This window comes from Peromyscus californicus, unplaced genomic scaffold (assembly GCF_007827085.1).
Source record: "Peromyscus californicus insignis strain IS unplaced genomic scaffold, ASM782708v3 Scaffold_19__1_contigs__length_69161282, whole genome shotgun sequence".
NCBI lineage: Eukaryota > Metazoa > Chordata > Mammalia > Rodentia > Cricetidae > Peromyscus > Peromyscus californicus.
The window spans coordinates 1,455,014-1,478,825 of NW_026294491.1; the positions used below are offsets into that span (position 1 = coordinate 1,455,014).

The following is a 23,812-nucleotide window of genomic DNA, read 5'->3' on the forward strand; positions in this document are numbered from 1 at the left end:
AGCCTAGCATCAGGCCTGATTTCAACCTTCAGCCCCCATCTTTTTTTTTTTTTTTTTTGGTTTTGTTTTTCCGAAACAGTGTTTGTCCGTGTAGTTTTGGTGCCTGTCCTAGATCTCGTTCTGTAGACCAGGCTGGCCTTGAACTCACAGAGATCCACCTGGCTCTGCCTCCCCGTGCTGGGATTAAAGGAGTATGCCACCATCACCCAACTAACTTATGTGTTTCTTATTCCTATGTTCCTCTTATCTCATTCCTCCCAGATGTCCCTTTTTCTTGACAGCATCAGGAGTTTGGTCAGGCATTGCCTCACAAGGCCTGGGGAAGCCCTGCAGTCTCCAGGCACAAACTTTCATGTAGGCTCACTTTCTTAGCTTCCTCCCAGAACTTTCCAGTGAACTCTTCTTTCAACAGTTCATAACAGTCCTTATGAAGGAACTGGATTCCAGAGTTAGCAAGGATCTGACAGCTGCTCATCATCTGACATGAGTTCCTGTTGCCATTCTTCTGTCTACTCAGCTACTCCTCTCCCTGCCCCTTAGCCCAAGCAATCATAACAATGACTCATGTGCAGACTCAAGAATTTATTTTTATTTTTTTAAAGAATTATTTATTTATTATGTATACAGAAGAGGGTAACAGATCTCATTACAGATGGTTGTGAGCCACCATGTGGGTGCTGGGAATTGAACTCATGACCTCTGGATGAGTAGTCAGTACTCTTAACCTCTGAGCCATCTCTCCAGCCCCATCAAGAATTTATTAAACAGAGCCTAACTTAGATTATTCCTTGGTTGGGAAATACGACTATTAACAACCTTCTAAACCGTGTACTTACGTTGCTGCAGGGTGCAGGAAGGCTGGGGTAATAGAGATAAGGAAGTCCGAGCACCTGTTAACAGCCAAGCACCTGTTAACAGCCCGGGGCCATGAGCTCAGTGTGAGGTCCTTGTGCTGCAGCTGCCACAGCACAACACTTGCTCTGAGGCACCGCGGTGAAAGCTACTACAGAGGGTGGTGTAGTGCACTACCAATCACTGAACAACACAGTCATCTCTCACACTGTTGAGCTTTCACTCTATTGCATGCCACAGATACTGTTTTTGTTTTTACAACTCCTGCATTAAGCAAGCCAATTAAAGCCACTTTTCCAATAGCACATGCTCACTTCAATTTCTGTGTCACATTCTGGTGATTGTGGCATTTTATTGCTGAGCGTAGTGGCACATGCCTTTAATCCTAGCACTTGGGAGGCATAGGCAGGCAGATCTCTGTGAGTTTGAGGCCAGCCTGGTCTACAGAGTGAGTTCCAGGACAGCCAAGACTGTTACATAGAGAAACCCTGTCTTGAAAAAACAAAAACAAAACAAATAAAACTTTGGATTTTATTATTACATAAATCATGACAACCTGTAATCTGTGATCTTTGCTGTTAATACCAAATTTGCATTAGTTACCACAAACTGTGCCCATATAAGACAGCACACTCATTCAATACGTCTCCTGATGCTCCACTGACTGGCCATTCCCCATCGCACTTTCCTTGGGCTTTTCCTATTCCCAGAGACATAATACTAAAATTACCAACCAACCCTACTATGGTCTCTAAGTGCTTAAGTGAAAGGAATTGTCCTAGCTCTCATTTTAAACCATAAGCTACTTGAAGAAGCTATATGAGAAAGAAATGTTGAAAGCTGGGACAGGCAAACTAAACTACTAGGCCTCTCTAGTTAGCCCAGTTGTGAACATGAAGGAAAGTTCCTGAAGAATGAAAAATGGCTACTTCATTGTACACATGAATGGTAAGAAAATGAAATGACCTTCTTGCTGATGTGGAAAAGTTGTATGGTTGGGGTAGGAGATTAAAAAGCCTAATGCAGAACAAGACCCTAACCACAATTCTGAGAGATGTTTGAAGATAGCAAAGATTGGTTCCCAAGGCTTAAAGGCAGAAACTGTCTCCAAGCTCATGTAGAAACAGCAGGCTCTCCCCCAGAAGATCTAAGATAAAGAATGAAGATGGCTGTGCTGAGCAACAGATTTTTCAAAGTAGACAAAATAGGCATATAGTAGAAGACTCCAGATTCCACTTTCACGGGTAGAGAAAAGCTAATGCCTCACCTCAAAGCTTCAAAAGACAAGTTAATTCTGTTAAGAGACTAATACAGTTAGTTACTGCAAACTGAAAACGGTTGTTCAAATCTTAGCGCCATTAAAAGTTACATTAAAGCTCTCTACATGGAGAAACGTGTATGACAGCACATCTGTTTAAAACATGGTTTCTGAGTATTTTAAGCCCATTGTTGAGACCTACTACTCCAAAAATATTCCATTTAAAATATTAGTTTCAATATGTTCAATATGTGGTTAATATATTGTGCACCCCAATAAATTGATCTGGGGGTCAGAGAACAGAACAGCCACTATATTAATTAGAGGTTAGGCAGTGGTAGCACACGCCTTTAATCCTAACATTCCAGAGGCAGAAATCCATCCAGATCTCTGTGAGTTCAAGGCCACACTGGAGAACAGAGCCAGGCATGGTGGCACATACCTTTAATCCCAGCACTTGAGATCTCATGTCTTGCTTGGGAAAGACACACACCTTTAATCCCAGGAAGTGATAGCAGGAAGCAGAAAGGTACATAAGGCATGAGGACGAGGAATTTGAGGCTTTTAGCTTTTTAAGCTTTTAGGCTTTTAGCAGTAGTTCAGATGAGATCCATTCGGATGAAGACTTGGGAGGCTTCCAGTTTGAGAAAACAGGATCGGCTGAGAAGTTGTCAAGGTGAGGTTGGCTGTGGCTTGTTCTGCTTCTCTGACCTTTCAGAATTCACCCCAATAGCTGGCCCCCAGTTTTTTATTAATACGACCTTTTAAGATTCGTGTTACACTTACCATTCAAGAGCACTCAGAGACATACAACTAGATGGCTGCTTCCTGCTAACTCAACATCCACCCAGTAGCCTTGAGGGATCAGCTTGCCTTTCCAATCTTAACTACTGAAGAAATGCATTTCATACAGACACAGCTGCCACAGTGAGTGACTCCTCTGAGGTACCCAGGTAAATTAAAACTTCCTGCAAAGGGGTCACCACTCTAGATGTCACGAAGAATATTTGTGATTCATGGAAGGTGGCTACAGTGTAGAAGCTGGTTCTAGCTCTCCGAGATGACTCTAAAGAAGTGATTGTCAACCCATGGATCCTGTAAACAACTCTTTTACAGGGGTTGCATATCAGATAATACATTATGATCCATAACAGTAGCAAAATTACAGTTAATGAAGTAACAACAAAAATAATTTTATGGTTGGGAGTGTCACTACAACACTTTATTAAAGGGTCCTTTAATACAGGAACTGTATTAAAGCATTAGGAAGGCTAGGAACCACTGCACTAGAGGATCAAAAATTCAGTGGAGGAAGCAGCTCCAGATATGGGAGTATCAGCAGAGGCCCAGCGGGAAGAGGTGACTGAATTGCTGAAAACACATGACAGAATATAACAAATGAGTTTCTTCCTATCAGTGATTGGGGAAAGTGGTTTCTTGGCCAGTGAGGTGGTGCACACCTGTGTGCCCAGCACTCGAGAGACAGATGGGAAGACCCCAAGTTTGAGGACAACCTGGATCTAGATAGTCAGACCCTGTCATAAAGTATGAGTTTCTTAAAATGAAATCTTGGAACATGCTGCAGACCAGTGGTTCTCAACCTTCCTAATGCTGCAACCCTTAAGTTCCTCGTGTTGTGGTGACCCCAACCATACAATTATTTTTGTTGCTACTTTATAACTGTAATTTTGCTACTGTTATGAATCATAATGTAAATATCTAATATGCAGGATATCTGATATGCAACCCACAGGTTGAGCCTCACAGGTTGAGAACCACTGCTGTAGACATTGTTCAATGTGAACCAAGTATTTAGATAGTAAATATACCAGCTGATAAAGCAGCAGCAGGATTCAGAGAACTAATTACAATTCTGAAAATTGTTTTACTGTGGGTAAAAAGCCACTAAACACCATTATCTGCCATGAAAAGGAAGGAAAATTTTTTTTAAAGACAGAGCCTTGCTGGCTTCACAGCAATCCTCCTGCATCAGCATCTTGATTGTTGTAATTATGTACACCCCATGCCTGGCTTTGCTAAGGAGAAATCTTTTGTGAAATTAAGACTTAGTTGATCATTCTGTCTTGTTTCCTTTTTATCAACTTGCTTGTCATAGTAGTATAACCCCAGCTCTTGGGAAATCTAAGAGAAGAATCCTAAGCTTGAGGCTAGCCTGAGCTACAAAATGACATCCAGTCTCAATCAAAGACCACAGCTACCCCAACTATAAGCAGCCACCACCTTGGTCAGCAGCTATCAACATCAAAGCAGGAACTTCTACCAAAAGAAATTACAACTCACTAAAAGATCAGGTGATTAGAAATTTTAGCAACAAAATGTTCAACCTGTGAAGCAAATGCTCTAACAGGAAGAAGTAGATGATAAGCAGTGTAATTCAAGATCACTTCATCTAGGAGGTGAGGACAGTTATTGAGGGAAGAGGATGGCCAGGTCTAGACTGGAAGTTACCAGAAGAATTCTTACTTCGAGTGAGGCAGTTTTAAGCAAAACAACATAGAACTTTACTTTTTAAAGAATTGTTCTGGTTCTGTCCTAAGAAGAGAACTCAGACACTGCAGGAACTTCACTAGGTTGGAAATGTCAAGTCTCTCCTCCCAGCATGAACAGTGGGGATGCAGGAAGTAAGAGGACTATGGATCTGGTCTGTAGATTAAGACCTAGAGCTCTTCCTAATGCACTATATCAGGGCATGAGAAAGGAATTATACAGAGAGGCAGGCTGTACCAAGAAAACAATGCTCCTGAATGCTTAAGGGAAGTTCCTTGTCTGTGTATCCTGCATAATGGGTATTAACAGCTTAGATGCAAGATTGTAAAACATCTGTAGCGAACTTCTACCCTCCAGGGTTCTCCCATTGTGCTGTAAGCCTGTATTTAAGACCTCTTCCCTCCTTCAATAAACAGCATTCAGCATAAAATAAATAAATAAATAAATATTAAAAAAAAAAAGAAAGCAACGCAGATGCCACCAGAAAAGAAAGGAAGACTGCCAATGACATATGTGAGGAGAAAGACAGGTGTGGTGGCGCACGCCTTTAATCCCAGCACTGGGAGGCAGAGGCAGGCAGATCTCTGTGAGTTCAAGGCCAGCCTGGGCTACAGCGTGAGTTCCAGGAAAGGCGCAAAGCTACACAGAGAAACCCTGTCTGGGGGGTGAGGGGACACACACGACGACGACATGTGAGGAGGGATGTGGCAGACAGTGTAGGAAATGCTGAGTTGAAATGCCCACTAATATTTCAGTAAGGTGGGAAGTTGGCAGTGGAACATTTAAGGAAAATGTCTGAGCTGAGAAATGATCTGGGTGGGACAATATGAAAAATATTTAGACCTGAGAAGCGATGAGGGCACTAAAGGAGTGACGGCTACAGAAGATGGACAGAACAAGGACCGAGCCCTGTGCTCTGGTGTAAGCAGTGGGATCAGAGCCCACACACAGAGCAGACTGCCTCGTTCCAGTGCCACATCTAGAAGGCACAAAGAGCAGGAGCCCCAGCTTTTCTGTGCACAGCTATCACCGGGCTGTCACTACAACCTGCTGAAAGTCATCTGACAAGTGAGAAATCCCAGGTTTGTGACAAGGCTGGTGTAGATGTTGCTGGTCTCCTAATAATTCCTGTAATAACAAGGACTAGAACAGGATTCTCAGGCCCTGGTGTGTCTCCTCTACAGACTGTTCAACAGGCATTCTGGAATTCAAGTGCCTAACACTTGAGACTGGATCTGGGGAGAGGCCTGTGTTCTTTTAACAGCTCGCACGCCTTCCTGGTACTCACACACGGAGGTCCAGTGAGATCAACAATCAAGTATAATGACAAAAATCTCAAGCTGCACCTGAATTCAAAAGAAGTTAATGCAACATACCATTGGCCATCACCAGGGCAACAAGTGGCAGCTCTTTAACATCAATGATGAGAGAGCCTGTATTTGGACATGTTTAGATAAAATAGTCACAAAGGCTGCTAAGCAGCAATTTACATGGTCACGTTTTTTACATTAGATATATTTCTTTCATATGGATGAAGAGCTGGAAAACCTGACAGCAGGGTAGTCAATTAGGATAGGAGGAGCAAGCTATCGGTAAACAGGACAGGGCAGCTCCCAAGAAAATGCCCACACCACGAAGTACTTCCTTGACCAAAACGGAGCAAGTTGTCAAGGATGAATTAACGCGTGTTGTCTAAAGGACCACAGACACTGGCCCTTATTTAACTAGTGGGGAAGGAATGTCGGGGACCAGTTCTGAGAACTGGGGCCTGACGTCTGTTTTGACACTAACCAAATACATCCCGTCTCTACTTTCCCCCCAGCCACTTCACTGACTCCTATCACAGATCTCACGTTGCTTTGCCTCTTCTCTCCAGAAGAGCTGAAACAGAGTGTTACTCCATCCTACCAAATACTGAAATCAAAGTAAGAGCTTGTACCCCAAATGTTATATACCATTTCAGGGCTACCAGAGACTAAACTTCACAACCTCTCAGCAATTAGAAACCAAACCATGAGAAACTGCTATGGTTGGGAAAGAGACAAGCATGGAAATGTGACCTGGTCACCTATTTGGGGGCTTGAAAGCAAAATTAAATATGAGGGAGTGATTATAATGGTTTATATACAATTAGGCATACCGCTACCCAAGGTTTAGGAAAAACTGAAAAACCACATCAAAAACCCCTTTATTTGAAAGATATCTAGTTCAAATTCCACCATGGAACTAGCTCAGAAGTAAAGGCTTGTCTAGTCAAAGACCAAGAAGAACAATTTTAAAAGGCACAAAGCATGCCGGAAATCTTGAAAGAAAAGCAATGTCCAATTCATGAGAGAGAAATCTGAGGACATATACATATAAAACCACCTGAATCAGTCAAGGTTGGCAGTCCTTAAAGGTCTCCACCCTGCCAGCAAGTTTCAGATGTAAAGACAAACATTCAAACGCAGGGAAAAAACATTTCTAAGGAACGAAGCCCTTCACTGAAAAACATGACAACTCTATAGAGCATGACATACTGTGGTTTTGGTTTTTATTTTAAGGTTTCCCTGGCAATACAGAGAGCTTGAAAAATAAAAACACTGGCTATCCTGATGACAAGAAAAACCAAGTAACTGAAAAATCCTAACTTTTTAACCTCTCAGAAAGCTACCCAAGTAGACTAAAATCCCCACCACCCAGCTTCCCAGAATAGAAAAAGAGCTCCTGGGACCAGATATGAGCCTCAACTCATCAACTCATGGAGGGACCCAAGACAACAGAAAATGGGGCACCACATGAGTGGGTTGGCAGTACCCGTTAACATTTACTAATGAACTGCTACAGTAAGTACAGAACTTCTGGGAGACAGACACCGTGGTAACTCAAACCTGTTTGCCTTTTTCTCCACACACCTCAAAGGGCACTCAAAAGAAAGATAGGGACAGGGCAGGGACCAGAGAAAATTCTCAAGACACAAGACTAAAGGGGGAGGGGGCGAGTCCTCAGAGCAGAAAGGGTACCACAGTGGGAAAGGCTACACTGGGACATGATTAAGGGACAATGGCAGGAGACTAGTTAATGGCTTTCAAACTAGCTTATGTTAGAAATGAGATGTTTGTGAACTATTAACAACTGCTGTAGCTTATAATCCCTAATGGCCAAATATGACAGCAATGAAGTGGAGGAAAACTAATAATTATCAAATTTACTCTTGAAATTGGCTACCATAAAAGGGGAGTAAAGCAAAAAAACAGAAAAGACAATTTTTTGAAGCAATTTGTTGTATTTGCCATTTGTGGTCCCAAATCTTTAACCTTAGATACTGCGTGTTTTCTGACATTAAAATAACTGTAGACTCTTTAAGTATGAGGGTTAAACATGCATGTTAGCTGGGGTAGCCAATACCTGTGATTCTAGCACTCTGGAGTGAAGCAGGAGGATCGAGTTTAAAGCAATCCTCAGCTACGTGGTGAGCTCAAGTCTAGCCTGGACTACACAAAATGCAATCGTTAGAAAAACAAAACCAAACAAACAAACCTTCATGGTGTTTGCGAACAATCTCAAAATGTACAGGAACCACTTCCTCTAAAAGGAGGGCACACATTAAAATCCACTCGAATATGATTCATGCCAGTTGTTGCATGAAGTAGGGAGGGTGTTACATAGCAATTTCTCTGAATTAAAACCTTGCATCATCAAGGGAAACGGCTTAAGACAGGATGATTATGGAGAGGTAAAACAACAGGATATCAGAAAGAGAAATGAAGTATTACAGGGAAGCACCGTAAGACACAAAGCAAACAACTCAAAATAGCTTCAGGAGTCCCTGAAACTGACTAGATTTCCCAAACCCCTTCCCCAAGAGTATATTAAAGAGTAGAGACTGTTGATGGCCACTCTCAGAAAGTCCAGCAGAAGCAGATAATGCCTAGAAGAAATAAGGCCAGGCTGAACATCCTGGAAGATGCTCAGACCAACTGAGCCACCAGGAAAGAACACCCTCCAACCTTTTGAGCTGTGGAGTGTACTCCAGGTTTCTAGCTTTGTGAGCTGTCACCCATGCTGGGGTGGATTCTGGTAATACTGCCTCCTTGAGTCATTTCTGCTCCTTTAAGTAACCCCTCACCCATATTCCTCTAAATAACTGCAGCAAAACTCATGCTTCACCAAATGAGACTTCAGTGATACCCATACTTCGTTCTCTGTAGATGCCCTGTCTGAGGTGAGCAGGCATGTGTTTATTCCCCAGAAAAGGCCTATCTCACAACAGAGGGACAAGCTTCCTATGCTACTGGTGGTGCACATATGCATCCTAGTACTACCTCCTCCTGAGTACATCTGTACCATCAGACTTTCCCTCCCCGCCAATCCACTCCCTTCCACAAAATCTTCATCATCACAGATTTGTGATGCTCCCAAACACTGGGAGGCTACAGTGCAAGCCCGGAATCCATCCACAAGCTCTATCTGCTCTCCCGGTGAAACGCAAGCCAAAGACCTCACAGAGCAAGAAACTGTGGTTCTTCAGCCAGTGTTTACTGAACACTGGATTTGGTCCGCCCCGCATCCAAGGATCTAAGGACAGATGCGTGAGCAGCAAAGCACTGGACCAGCCCAGTTCCCCAGCCAGGGAAAGCACTTCGTGAACGTTAGCCAACCAGAGGACAGAAATGAGGCGTACCTCAACACGCCCGCTCCAGCCGGGGAAAGCACTCCGTGAACGTTAGCCAACCAGAGGACAGAAATGAGGCGCACCTCAATCTGCAGCCAAGATAACTTACCTACTCCTTCACTATTAAAATGCTAAACCTCAGCCCGTCGGAAGTGACGTGCCAGCAGAGCCTCTCAGGTCAGCCACGTAATCCGCCGCCGCCGCCTTCAACAGCCACCCTATCCCCCAAACTGACCCAGAGGCCGGGAAAGTGAGGCCCAAAGCCTATAACCCGGAGTCGCCCAGGCCTCTGCAGCTGCCAGCCCCACCGGGGAGCAGCCTGAGCCCCCGCCGGCCAGGTGACAGCACGGCTTTGCCCGCCGAGACGCGCCGCCGGCCATGGGCTTCGGCATCCCGCCAGGCGCATGCGCGGCCCTCCGTCTCCGGAGGACTATTCCCGTCACCTGCGCGCCAGCACCTCAGCCACCTGACGCGGCGGGTCGCCGCTCGCCGGTTGCCGGCCCTCACCTGCGGCCCTCGGCCGCCACCTGCGGCAGGCCCGGCTAGGCCCGGGCGCCGCGGCCGGGCGCCGCGCGGCTGTCTTCCCACGAGCCGCGGCGCGGCTTCCGCTTCCGGCGAGTATTGTGTGTCGCGCCGCGGGGCGGGGGTGAAGGGGAGGAGGAAGGAGGGAGGCAGTGCTCCGGCGGCTCCGCGCCCGGCACTCCGGGACCCGGAGCCGGGAAGGTAGGTGCTGCGCCGCCGCCGCGCGGGGTCTAGAGCCCGCCCCTGCCCGCCGGCTGCTCACGCCACGGCCTTACGCCCGGCGAGCGCGTCAGCTGCCCGGCGCGTAACCACAGCTGCCTCCGCCCGCCTCGGGCCCGGAGGACGTTTGCCGCCCCGGCGACGTCAGCGCGTCCGGCGTTGCTTGGCTACCCCGCCGTTCCCCTGTCCCGCTGCCTCTGGTCTCCCCGGGTGAAACTGACGCAGTCACCGCAAGTCTGGACTGCGACCTGGCAGCGGGCATCCCACCTTCACGTCACGCTTCTCCCTCACTTAGACACGCATCCCTTGCTCCCTGCCAACCACGACGTGTGCCCCCCTCACTCTGGTCCTCATGCTCCGGATATGGCAGGGGAAGATGGAGACAGGGTGGGACAGAGTTGTGGCCAGTGCTCAAGAGAGGTTGCTCAAGGTGGTACCCAACCGTGGTAGAAGACAAAACCAGGACGCCTCTGAAGTTAGTACTTCTACCGAGAACAGAGTAATGCAGAGAGAGGAAGGACCAAGCCAGAGGAGCACAAGGCCACACTCTGGCTGCCCTCTCCATCAGCAGCAGCTCCAAATCCTCTCCATTCTTCACTAACCCTGAGCCCATTTCTCTTTTTGTTTTTTTGTTTTGTTTTGTGTTTTGTTTTTCGAGACAGGGTTTCTCTGTAGCTTTGCGCCTTTCCTGGATCTCACTCTGTAGACCAGGCTGGCCTTGAACTCACAAAGATCCACATGCCTCTGCCTCCCGAGTGCTGGGATTAAAGGCGTGCGCCACCACCGCCCGGCTCCGTTTCTCGTTCTTGCCACTTAGATACATCCTGGCCTCTTAAATGTGCATATAATTCAATTCATTTAGATGAGGATGCTATCTAATGTCTGTAAGATTGGGGAGGGGGGCAGAGTCACTATTCCAAATTGGATTCTAATGAGTAGAGAAGAAATCATCCAACTGAACTCGCCTGGATCTGAATTTCTTCTCTCCCTTTTCAGGAGATAAGTTAGCCACTCCTACTTAAAACTTTTCCATTTGTACCACCAGTATACAGTAATAACCATTGCCACTCCGATTCATTACATGACCACTTTTCTGTCAGTGTTTAGGCCTACCAGATTTCCGTCCTTTGTTCTGGTCCCTTTCTGGGGCAAAACGGAAGTGGGGTTATGGGACCAGAGAAGTTGACTTATGTATTGACTATTTAAGGATGAAGTGGGGACCAGCCTTGTGTTCTGTATCTCTCTGGTGTATTTGCAAGCCTGAGGCTGTATCTAAAGAGCTTTGATTGCTTGCCTCTTTCCATTTACTTATTTGTTCATTGAGACAAGGTGGTCATATTTAATCCAGGTTGGCCTCAAGCTTGCTGCATAACTGAGGCTGGCTCTTGCCCTCACCTCCCTGGTACTGGGATTATACGCATGTGCCACCATACCTGGCAAATTTCCTTTTAATTCCTAGTTAGTGCCCTGAATATCTGAGGAATTAGTTATCAGCAGCGACTTGAAAGACTAAATTCACCGCTGAATGTTTAGAGTGGACTTGCCAGCTGTCTTCAAAGAGTTATTGCCCTCTGCTCAACAGTAGTCTCTTAGAGTGAAAATGTGTTTGCTGCGTTGCAGCCATTCCAACATCACACAAATAGAAATGAGATGCGTGAGAGAAACATCTAGAAGAGAGCTGTCTTCCTTTCGGCTAGTCCAGGGAAAGGAAGAATGATTTCACATTCCCTGGAAAGAGTTTGTTGCTGTGGTATAATTCACTCAATGTGTTACCCTTTTAAAAAGAGGAGTAGCAGACAATCAAGGTTAAGCCCTAATAATAATAACACCAAAACTTCTATGTGTTATAAGTCGTTTTTTATGTAGATGCAGTGCTTATATATAAAGTTCTTTTTAAAAAATAATAGTGGCCGGGCGGTGGTGGCGCACGCCTTTAATCCCAGCACTCAGGAGGCAGAGCCAGGTGGATCTCTGTGAGTTCGAGGCCAGCCTGGGCTACCAAGCGAGTCCCAGGAAAGGTGCAAAGCTACACAGAGAAACCCTGTCTCGAAAAACGGGAAAAAAAAAAAATAATAGTAATAATGAGTTCCTCCTGGAACTCACTATATAGTCCAGGTTGGCCTCCAGCTGATGATGATGCCCTGCCTTGACCTCAGAAATGCTGGGTTCTGGGTTTGAGCCACCACACCAGGGTCCTTTTCATCTGTTAGAAAAATACGTCAAATTAGAGTTAAAGGAAGCTTCTGTTTGTAATGAGAAACAAAGGCGAAAGAGGCACCAGGGATCGCCTTTGTTTGCTGAGTCGGAAAAATGTATTGGCTAGAAGTGAAGAGGCTGTAAATCGAGCAACAGGTGAATCCACTGGAAGAGATGGGAAATACCAAGATGGGGCTAAATCTAGAGTTATAGCTTAATGGGAGCTAATGTCAGGATAGGAGTGCAAAAATAAAAAAGTAATCCTCCACTAATGTTTTCCTTTCCGCTCTCCCTATCTCCAGGTTAAATAATGGCAGAGACGAGTCTGCTGGAGGCTGGAGGCTCTGCAGCCTCCACGGCTGCTGCTCTGGAGAACCTGCAGGTGGAGGCGAGTTGCTCTGTGTGCCTGGAGTATCTGAAGGAGCCAGTTATCATTGAATGTGGGCACAACTTCTGCAAGGCGTGCATTACCCGCTGGTGGGAGGACCTGGAGCGGGACTTCCCCTGCCCTGTCTGTCGGAAGACATCGCGGTACCGAAGTCTCCGGCCGAACCGACAACTAGGCAGTATGGTGGAAATCGCCAAGCAGCTCCAGACAGTCAAGCGGAAGATCAGGGATGAGAGCCTCTGCTCCCAGCACCATGAGGCCCTCAGCCTCTTCTGCTATGAAGACCAGGAGGCTGTCTGTTTGATATGTGCAATTTCCCATACCCACCGGGCCCATACCGTAGTGCCACTAGATGATGCTACCCAGGAATACAAGGTGGGCAACCAGACACATGCCAGTGTGGAGAAGAAGAACACATACTGTCTGGGTAGAGGGGTTTCAGCTCCCTAGGCAAGGCTCTCTGTTCCTCTATATTCCCCTCAGAAGTATATACATGGGTATTTAGTACATCAGGTCGGTTGTCCTTCACAAGAATAGTGAGTAGTACCCAAAAATTTCTGTGACTTATTGCAATACAATTGAGTCTTCAGAGTATTGGTATGTATAGTTTTGGAATATATCAGATTTTAAATAAATGAGTGAAACCACATAAGGATCTGAAAAATAGTTTGGAAGAACTGAAAAATATTTTGATTTCTTTGTTTATGCCTGTTTACTCCGGATGTTTTGGTTTTTTGTTTTGTTTTGTTTGTTTTCTCATTTGTTGGAAATAGCTAACATCACTTTAGACTGATCTCCAGCAAACTAAGCTGAACCAGTTTGTGTCTTCTTATAATGGGTAGCATGACATTTAACATTTAAATTGCTAGTAATAAGAATAAAAAATGATACTGTCTAGAATTTTCATTCATTCTGCTTAATTAACAAAATTTTGAAAAATATTTGAGGTAATTTACAGTCAAGTTTTATTTTGTTTATAAGTTGGTTAGACCTGGATGGAAGCAGAGGTAAAAAGGACATCAAGACAGGCGTCGTGACACACACTGTAATCCCAACACTCAAGGTGGAGGCAGGAGGATGGGGTTGAGGGCCATTCAGGACCACATGTTTGAAGCCAGGCCAGGCTGCTGGAGACCTTACCATGAAACAACGACAATAAATGAAGGATATTGAGGTATAAAAGGAAGCTTCTGGCTAAAGGAGGGTGTAACCTGATAAGAGACTGTTCCTAGTGTACACCCTGCATGGATTCTCAGCACCACCAGAACAAACCAAAAACAAAACAAAACAGATAATTTTGAATGTGATAGGCAGTTGTCCATAAGAAAATAGAGTGGTGCTGGGTGGTGGAGCACGCCTTTAATCCCAGCACTTGGGAGGCAGAGGCAGCGGATCTCTGTGAGTTCAAGGCCAGCCTGGTCTACAGAGTGAGTTCCAGGACAGCTAGGACTGTTACACAGAGAAACCCTGTCTCAAAAAATAAAAAAAAAAAAAAGAAAAGAAAATAGAGTGGTAAAGGAAACTATTGATAACAGCTAGACTACTAGATTCAGGAAAGTCATGTGTGCCACAAACATGTTGGGGACAAACCAATGGCAGGGAAAAGGGGATCTGTAAAAGGTCCAGTTCTAGGCAAGGAAGGGAGTTAGACCAAGAAGTGATGAGAGGCTAGAAATTACATGATTTAGGGGTAAAAAATGGGCCTTAGTGGTAGAACATTTGCCTAGCATGCTTGAGGCCCTGGGTTTGATCTAAGTACTTCAAAGGAAGAATAATCGGGGCTGTAGAAATGACTTAGCAGTTAAGAGCATGTCTACCAGTTTGGCAGATCACCTGAATTTGGTTCCTAGATGGCTGTTCACCACTACCTATAACTTCAGTTCCAGGGGATCTGATGCCCTCTGCTGGCGTCCATGGGCACTGTCATACGCATTTGCACATACACTCAGACAGACACATACATATTACCATGACTTAAAACAATCTTTGACAACAACAAGAGAAATAATAAATGGGTTAAACTCTTGAGTAATGATATATCAACTAACTCTAGATATCTCCTCTCCTACTTTCTTCCAACCCTCAGGAAAAACTGCAGAAGTGCCTGGACCCCCTGGAGCAGAAGCTGCAGGAGATCACCTGCTGCAAAGCCTCTGAAGAAAAGAAGCCAGGAGAGCTCAAGGTAGAGCAGGCAATCTGTTGCCTTCACAGCTTGGCTGGGTATTTGTCTATGAGCGAATCAACAACACTTTATGTGATCTACCAGTTAATTGGAAAACTGCTATTCTCTCAAAATGATGTTTCATTAGGTTTAGCATTAAACACTATACTTAAATTACTTATCGTAAGTTAAATACTGAGAAGAAGGACATAAGAAATGAAGGGGCTGGTGAAATGGCTGTGCAAGCATCAGGACTCGAAGCCCACATGAAGGTAGAAAGATAAGTGAATCCACAGAGTTGACATCTGACTTCCACACTGTGGCCCATGTGTTCACATACTCTTGTGTGTATACACACATTATACATACAATAATAAATACTTCTTATGTAAACAGACTAAACATCTTACCTCTGCCAAGTCCCAGGAGTTCTCGCCTAGTGTTCTCCTCCTCCCACCCCCAAGCAAGGAAAGAGGATCTCCTAAGAATGCAGGGATGGGAGCTTCTTAGAGGGGTTGGAGGAAAGAGAATTTGGAGAGGTCACAGGGGAGAGAGGGAGGAGCTGAGCAAGAGTCCCAGGACTGTTCAGTGACCTTTTGTTTCCTTATTAGTTTTTAATTATTTTTTATTTTATGTGTATGGGTGTTTTGCCTATGTGTATGCTTGGGTACCATGTGCCTGCCTGGTGCCCAAGGAGGCCAGAAGAGGGCATCGGATCCCCCAGAACTGGAGTTACCAATGGTTGCAAGTGCCGTGGGTGCTGGGAATTGAACTCAGGTCCTCTGGAAGAACAAACAGCCAATGCTCTTTAACTCTGCAGCCCCACAGAACCACAGTTTGTTTGTGAGAGTCTCACTGTATGTAGCCTTGGCTGGCCTGGAACTCACTATGTAGACCAAGTTGGCTTCAAACTCACCAAGGTCCACCTGCCTCTGCCTCCCAGGTTCTAGGAATAAAGGCATGCACCATAACATTTGGCTTAGAACTACATCCTTACAATTAAGTTATCTAAGGTAATGTTGATTCATTCCCAGAATTCCTTTCCCTTCCTCAGCCTTTACCTATGGAGTTCTTGGTAAAATACCTTGACCAAAAGTAACTTAAGGATGAAAAGTTTTATGTTAGCTTGCAGTTCCAGAGGGAAAAAGTCTATAATGGCAGGGAAGGCAGTGTATAGCAGCAGGAACAGGAAGCTGGCAAGTCAGATTTTCCAACCATACACAGGAAGTAGAGTAAAGCTGTCAACTCTCAAAGCCTGTCCCCAGTGACATACTTCCTCCAGCAAAGCTCCACCTCCAAAAATTTCCATAACCTTCGCAAAGATCCCAAGGGCTACCATCTGGACACAGAGTGTTCAAATACATGAACCTATGGAGGGTATTTCTCCTTTAAACCATGATAGTATTTGAGCCAAAGCATAATATAGTTGTCTTTAATTATAAATTTTCCAGTTAGTGGTGTTTAAAACTGCTGGGCAGTGGTGGCACACGCCTTTAATCCCAGAGCCGCCCTCCCCTCCACCCTCCAGAGGTGGAGGCAGGTGGATCGCTGTGAATTTGAGTCTAGCCTGGTCCAAAGAGTGAGTTCCAGGACAGCTGGGTCTACACAGAGAAACCCTGTCTTGAAAAAACAACAAAAACTACAATTCAAAACACTCCTTTATGATCGTTTGGGTTTGTCCTCTCTACCCTTTCTCCCTTTCTTCCCTCTCACCTCAGCCTCCAGAACTGGACTCAGTAACCCCTTTAAAACAGTTGTAGGGAGACGAGAGATGGCTGTGTGGTAAAAACAGTTTATAGAAGCAACACATGCATATAATCCCAATACTCAGAAGACTGGGACAGGAGGATTGCAAGTGAGGACAGCCAAGACTGCAGTAAGACCCTGTTAAAAGAATTAAATTAAAAATTTAAAAAGTATGTAAGAACTGAGGGTGTGGTATCCGTTTACCAACACAGCAGGCAAAAAAAATGCAAGTTTATCACCTGGGCGTGGTGGTGGTGCACACCTAGAATCTCAGAGGAGGCTGGAGCAGTAATATTACAAGTTCACATCACAAGTTCAGAGCCAGCACAGGCCAGCCTGGGCTATGTAGTAAGATTATATCTCCTGAGTAGGGATGGAGTTTATAATTAGCTCTGCTGAAATCAAAACTTTTAAAGAAAAAGTTCAGATACCATAACCTACTTACGTAATTTTAAAGAGACTGTCATATCTAGTAACATCATAGAGTGATTTTTTTTTGTTGGTTTTTTTGTTTGTTTGTTTTGTTTTTGTTTTTGTCTTGTGATAGAATTTCACTATGTAATTCGGGCTGGCCTAGAACTCTATGTAGACCAGGCTGGCCTTGAACTCATAGAGCTCTGTCTGCCTCTGACTCCTGAGTACTGAGATTAAAGGCATGCACACCACTTCCAGCTAGAATATATGCTTGCACCTGTATGTGATATTATTAAATGAAATAAATACAGGTTCATTCTGAAGTAGATGTGAGTCAAACACCTCAAGCAGCTTGGTGACATGGTAAAAGTCTAAGAAAACCAAAATATAGTATTCTTTTTTTAAGATTTATTTTTGTGTATATGTATATATGTGTGCACAAACACCTGTGTACACATCCTCTCGGAGACCAGAAGAGGACAAATCAGATCCCCTGAAACTAGAGTTATAGGTAGTTTTGAGCTACCCAATATGAGTGCTGGGAACCAAGCTCAGGTCCTCTGGAAGAGAAGCAAGCATTCTTAACCACTGAGTCATCTCTCTGGCTCCCAAAAGATAGTCCTCATGAGTATAATTCAGCACATCTGCTTCTAACACCACACACATTGAGAGTCTATATCCAGGACAAAGGTGAGAAGGCGTCCTGTCCCATTGCCCACCTGAGACAGCAACACATGGCCCGTAATGAAAGCTAGTCTGTTGTCTGCCCAGAGTAGCTTCAGAACGGGACTGCCGTCCTAATGAGGCCCACAGGCTCATATTGATATCCCAACCATTCTTTAGCCTGAGCCTGACTCTCTGTCCCTGTCCACTTCTTTCAGAGTCCCATCTCTATTTCTCTTTTGAGTTGATGCCTCCCTGTCAGTCACAAGGACGTGAGACTCCTTCCCTGAGAAGGTCACTTACAGGAAGGCATAGAGGGAGGATGTGCTGATAACCCTCAGAAAGTGGTATGACTGCTGTTTGAGTCCTGTACTCTCAAACTTCAAGGATGTTTGTTAGCAGTAAAAGTATGTGCTGCTATCAAGAGCATCTTTCAAATTTTAAGCAACAAATTTACTAAAAAATATCTGGAACATGATCCTGGGATGGGAAATACTTATTCTCTACCAACACAAAAACCAACTGTCACCTCCCTCAAAGGAGATAAGAATTTATTCTGGAGCCAAATATGAGAGACTATGGCCTTGAAACACAGATTTAGGTTACCCCAAATTCCATGTTTCAACTTAGAAACAGTTTCATGAAGTTTTTATAGAACAGAATGAAGAAAGCCATAAAGTGAGGCACTTTGCAAGTACATTGGTAGAACATTGAATAGGTAGTTACAGCAAGGTAGAGTGATCTCAGCTATAGGCCTCAGATACTGTCTGATGACACTTAGTCTTTTGGTTAGTGAAAACTGGGGATTTATTATATTAATACATGTTTTATCTGCTAATCACAGAGTGTTAGGTCCAGCACGGAGGTTTAGATGGCTAAAGATAGCCTGCAACAGTCCAACCTCTCTCCATATCACTGCTGTTCTAATCAGTTAGCCTTTGCAGAATTCTTTCCAGGAATTCTCAATCCCGTCAGAAATGACTTAAACTGTTTAACATGTTCAGAGGGGGCATGCTGGCACATACCTCTGGAAACTGAGGCAGGAGGATCCCAAGTTCAAGGCCAGCTTGTGCTATGTTACAAGACCCTGTTTGGAAAAAAACAAACAGAAACAGCAACCAAAACAAGTTCAGCCCTGAAGTCTAAGTATAGACTTTGTACCAACTCATTAGACTTACTGATTCTGATAGTTTCTTATTTGTTCTCTGGTTTTTATCAAGTTAATATGTCACAGTTATTAATGATGGAAATCTTTGGCTTTCTAGTATTTGCACTTTAACAGTGGATATCATCACATCATTGAGTCCCTGAATCTTGAATGTATTTTATTAAAATATAAAAGGTTAATTTAGGTTTAAAAAGTTAAGTATTCCACTGATTTGCACTAGCAAGTCATCTGTTGGGGATGTGCAGGTGACAGTATGCCGTACAGGAAGAGAAGCAAGAATGCCACTAACATCTCCCCAGTGACCGGGTCTGAGAGAAACTCCCTCATACCTCCTGGTCCTGACAGCGTCCTCCCTTGTTCTCAGAGACTAGTGGAGAGCCGCAGGCAGCAGATCTTAAAGGAGTTTGAAGAACTCCACAGGCGACTGGATGAAGAACAGCAGACGCTCCTTTCACGACTGGAAGAAGAGGAGCAGGACATTCTACAGAGACTTCGAGAAAATGCTGCTCACCTTGGGGACAAGCGCCGGGACCTGGCCCACTTAGCTGCTGAGGTGGAGGGCAAGTGCTTACAGTCGGGCTTCGAGATGCTCAAGGTTCGGCTTTGCCCCTGTGTGGGTCCTCGGGTCAGATGCAGTCTAGCTCTGTGCAGACCATCCTGTCAGTCGGAGGTGTACCCTCTCTTACTCTGCTTCCCTAAGCCCAGATTTTTCTTCCAGATGTGTGCAAAGAATCTTTTTCTAGAGTGGGGTACCTCAGATTTCCACCATCCCCTTTAAAAAACTTTTATATCCTTAGGTCTTTTCAGAAATGATATGCTTGGAGCTAGCGAGATGGCTCAGTGGTTAAGAGCACTGCATCCTTTGGAAGGACCCAGGTTTAGTTCTCCGCCCCCCCACCCATGGCAGCTCACAGCACTCTGACTGCAGCTCCAGGGGTTCCAGCGCCCTCTTCTGGCCACTATGGGCACTGCTTGCACATGGTGCACATACACACACGCAAGCAAGACTCTCATACACGAGATGAAAATTTTTAAGTGTATGTAATTTGTACCCCCCAAAAAGATAACCTTTTTCAGAAGACAGATGTCCATTCTACTTAGTGATAAACTATAAATTCAAATTCTTATAAATGCAGTTACCCTTACTTTCCAGTCCTAGAACTTAACTTACCTAGCGCTAAAGCAGGGGTATGAAGCATAATTTAAAGGATACTCACAGTGTGTGTAAGTAGTAAAGAGTGCATTGCCACCTCTAGCATGTCGGATACCGTCTGTCTGAGGCAGACTCATGGTGATGACAAGGCTGTAGGAAGCACATTATCTCGGATAAGATGACTGACCTTTGCGTCAGTCCCACTGCACGCTTACGTGTACATTTTATGTGGCTTGGTATTTACCCCTTTGTCTTTCATTTGTGTGTGCTCTGCTAACTGCATTAAACTTGAAATTCTGCAGGGTGAGATTTGTTGTGTGTGTCATCTGAATCCCAGTCTCAAATCAGGGTTGATATAAATTAGTGTTTATTAACCAGTGCTAGACAGGGATATCCAAACCACGGTGTGAAGCATCCTGTGCCACCAGTCTGGAATTGTCTGTACTGATTCTCAGTGATGCTGAGGTGTGTGGTTGGAATTTGGGGGACAAAAGAGCAGACAACCTCTGTGCCTTGCAGGGAGCCTCCAGTGTCTTTGAGGAAGAAAGACAAATGTACAGGAATCCGTTTGGAAATGATATTATCAAGCTTTGTTATGACCAACAGTTGAAATTGGGCATTCCATGAGAGACACGCACTTAGGTCCACCTGAAGTGTGTCCCTTGCACTGGGACCCTCAGTTTGCCTGGTGCCAAGCTTGAAGATCTAGAACTTTGGGGAGGTAGGAGAACCTTCATGACCCATGAATTCTAGGACCAATCTTACTTTCTTTTCTCTTTTCCTCTAGGATGTGAAAAGTACCCTGGAAAAGTAAGTGACTCTGTCTCTCTGAGTTAGGTCTTGGCTTAGAGGCTACAGTTTAGTAATGACTTGGAAGAAGTAAGAAAGGGAAAGTCTTGCAGTGTCTGAGTGAGATATTGAGAAGGATGAACCATTAGGAGTGATATCAGGTCGTGTTTGGTCAGAGCAGTGATAATGGGGAGCCAGATTCTGCTTGTGCCTGTGGGTAGAGCTGTGTCCAAACAAGAGGGCAAAAGGGTTGGGAGCACAGGAATCCAGTAGTGGAGGGGTGATTGTCCATTTGCATGAAATGTAAGAATATTCCAAGAAGTCCTGAGGCTCATTCTCAAGATACAGACCTGTCAAGGGGAACCACATAGCTTCTATGAAAGGAAGCAGCTGTCTTCCAGGATGAAGGAGAGTGGGAGAGGTCTGGTTCTACTTTTCTCTAAAGATGACACCACTCACATATTCAGTTGGCTGGAGCTCCCCCTGACCCTCTTCTGGCTTTCTTTATCTCCCATCCCTCCTAGATGTGAGAAGGTGAAGACCATGGAGGTGACTTCAGTATCTATAGAGCTGGAAAAGAACTTCAGCAATTTCCCCCGGCAGTACTTTGCCCTAAGGAAAATCCTTAAACAGCTAATTGGTGAGTTGTTCCCAAAAGGAAACTGGCATAGGGCATGCAAAGGAGTGGAAGGTTAAGATCCTTCCAGTGGGCTCCATTTTTCTCATGCCCACCCTAACTGCCCCGTCACCAGCTTTCAGTCTCACCTTAAATCATAGAGTTCAGAGAAGAAGCCTTAGGTGTCATCTGCTGTAAATAGGGACCTAGAAATGTTAAAGGATTCCTGACTCACACCGTCTTAGCCAGGAAAGTGAAAGGGAACATCATCAATGTTCATGTAGGAAAGGCGTCACAAAGCAGGACTGTGACAGGACTCCCTGCAGCTCACTGGATCTGGACCTTCTTTCTGGCCCTCCCGCAGACAGTGCCCTTCATTTTTCCGTGCAGCGAAAGCAAGCATGATTTGAGGAAGTTAACCAACCCACAGTGTTCTGGGGACCTTTCAGGGGCCAGGCTTTGTACAGGCAGGCTAGGAAAGTGAGGCAGGGATGTTTAGCCATTCCCATCCTCATCTAGCTCCCCACTCTGGCTTCTCCCGCCAGCGGATGTAACTCTGGACCCTGAGACGGCTCATCCTAACCTCGTCCTGTCAGAGGATCGGAAGAGTGTCAAGTTTGTGGAGACAAGACTCCGAGACCTCCCTGACACACCACAGCGTTTCACTTTCTACCCTTGTGTCTTGGCTACTGAAGGCTTCACCTCAGGTCGACACTACTGGGAGGTGGAGGTGGGCGACAAGACCCACTGGGCAGTGGGAGTATGCCGGGACTCTGTGAGCAGAAAAGGCGAACTGACTCCACTCCCTGAGACTGGCTACTGGCGTGTGCGGCTGTGGAACGGGGACAAATATGCAGCCACCACCACACCTTTTACCCCTTTGCACATCAAGGTGAAACCTAAGCGGGTGGGCATATTCCTAGACTACGAGGCTGGCACACTGTCTTTTTACAACGTCACAGACCGCTCACATATCTACACCTTCACCGATACTTTTACTGAAAAACTTTGGCCCCTCTTCTACCCAGGGATCCGGGCTGGTCGGAAGAATGCTGCACCACTTACCATCAGGCCCCCAACAGATTGGGAGTGACAAGAGATGAATTGGGGTGAGGCAGGGTCAAGAGTGATGGGCCTTCCTTACTGTGACCTGCTGGAATGTCTTGGTGTCTGCATGGTTCCAGTCCTGAGCCATCTTGAGAAACCACCTGGTCTCTGGGATGGTTTGTGTGAAGGAGTAAAGATAGGACTGGGCTGTATGACAGAGCACAGATGAGTGTCCCTACTTACTGTAGTAGGAGAGCGGGCTCCCAGGGAATTGTAATCTCTGGTGTCCAGCAGGTTTCCTATCGCACAAGGACAGGCTGGGAAAAAAAGGGCTTTTCTAAAAACAGAAAGTCTATATAAAAGAGTCTTAACTTGCTTAAAATGCAGGAAATAGAAACCTTTAAAAGGCTTCTATGACTCAGAATAGCCTTGTTCCTTGTGGGAGCGCATAGGGATCTGTATACCTCTGTGTTGGAAAGATGAGTGACAGTTGCTGTCATGAGTCTAGAAGTTGAGAGGCTTTTTTGAGGGCAGAGATTGGACATTAAAGTTAGATGGAGGATCAGGGAAGAGGCTAAAGGAACATTACTAGAAATGAATGAAGAAGAGGGGGATTTCTTTGGTTTTCTCTTTTTAGGGTAATGTTACCATTACCCATAGGATTAGCCAGAGGTTGGAATTTGGGGAAAAGGAACGAGTGGGCAGAAAGGAGAACCCAGGTCTCAAAGATGGTTGTTCCCGTTCCCTGCAGTTGGTCGTCTCCAAGAAGTAGGCTCACCTTTCTCTCCTCCGGAGGTAAGATGGAAACGATCCTGCAAGACACACACCTGCCCTTCCACTGTCTTCCCAAGGGAACTGGGAGAGGAGTCGGATAGTAGAGGAAAGATAATGGTGTGTCCAAAGCCCTGGCCTTAAAGAATGTTAAAAGTAGTTATTCCCAAGTTGTCTGCCTTGTCCTCTGGCTCAGGTGTCCAAGCCAGAAAGGAAGAAAGGTAACAGAGTCTTTCTCTCCCCATGAGAACAGGGTAGAAGAGGGTGGTTTGTGTAGCAAAGGGCCAGATAGACAGCTTAGCTTCTATTAACATCCTTCACCCTTTGACATCCCCCTTAAAGGTTCAGAGAATGTAAATCACTTTAAGTTAGGCCAAAATAAACAACCCATAGGGTACATAAGTTGTCACAAAAGGTAATGTGATGCATGCCAAACCAAACAACCTGGATTATCTGCTGCGTGGGTAATCTTCATACAAGACTAAGACGAGAAGCTGCATTGAGGGCATTTCAGTTCCTCCTACCACCTCAACAGGACGCTGTCCACTCTCCTCGTACCTTTGTGCCTTGACTGTGGTTCTTTGTGGCAAGATAATTTGGTTGATCAAAATATGGAACAAAGGATCCACTGATGTGATCTCTGAGTTGTGTGGTAATTTGGCAGTAGCCTTATGTGAAAATCACTGG

At 45.2% G+C, this 23,812-nt stretch overlaps 1 protein-coding gene across 4 annotated transcripts; it reads left to right on the top strand.

Annotated features, from left to right (window-relative positions):
• The first annotated feature begins 314 nt into the window (after positions 1-314).
• Positions 315-23,762, top strand: Trim39 (tripartite motif containing 39). 4 transcript variants are annotated; one of them, XM_052744082.1, is made up of 8 exons: positions 9,893-9,995; positions 12,512-12,972; positions 14,684-14,779; positions 19,114-19,344; positions 20,690-20,712; positions 21,216-21,331; positions 21,853-22,416; positions 23,106-23,762. In XM_052744082.1, exons 2-7 carry the CDS (start codon positions 12,520-12,522, stop codon positions 22,398-22,400), a joined length of 1,467 nt encoding a protein of 488 aa, XP_052600042.1. In that variant the 5' UTR covers positions 9,893-9,995; positions 12,512-12,519; the 3' UTR covers positions 22,401-22,416; positions 23,106-23,762. The 4 variants fall into 4 exon arrangements, with proteins under 4 accessions (XP_052600041.1, XP_052600038.1, XP_052600042.1 ...); XM_052744081.1 differs by lacking the exon at positions 9,893-9,995 and adding an exon at positions 315-9,449 and having other exon boundaries at positions 21,853-23,762; XM_052744078.1 differs by lacking the exon at positions 9,893-9,995 and adding an exon at positions 9,792-9,886 and having other exon boundaries at positions 21,853-23,762.
• The last annotated feature ends 50 nt before the right edge of the window (positions 23,763-23,812 follow it).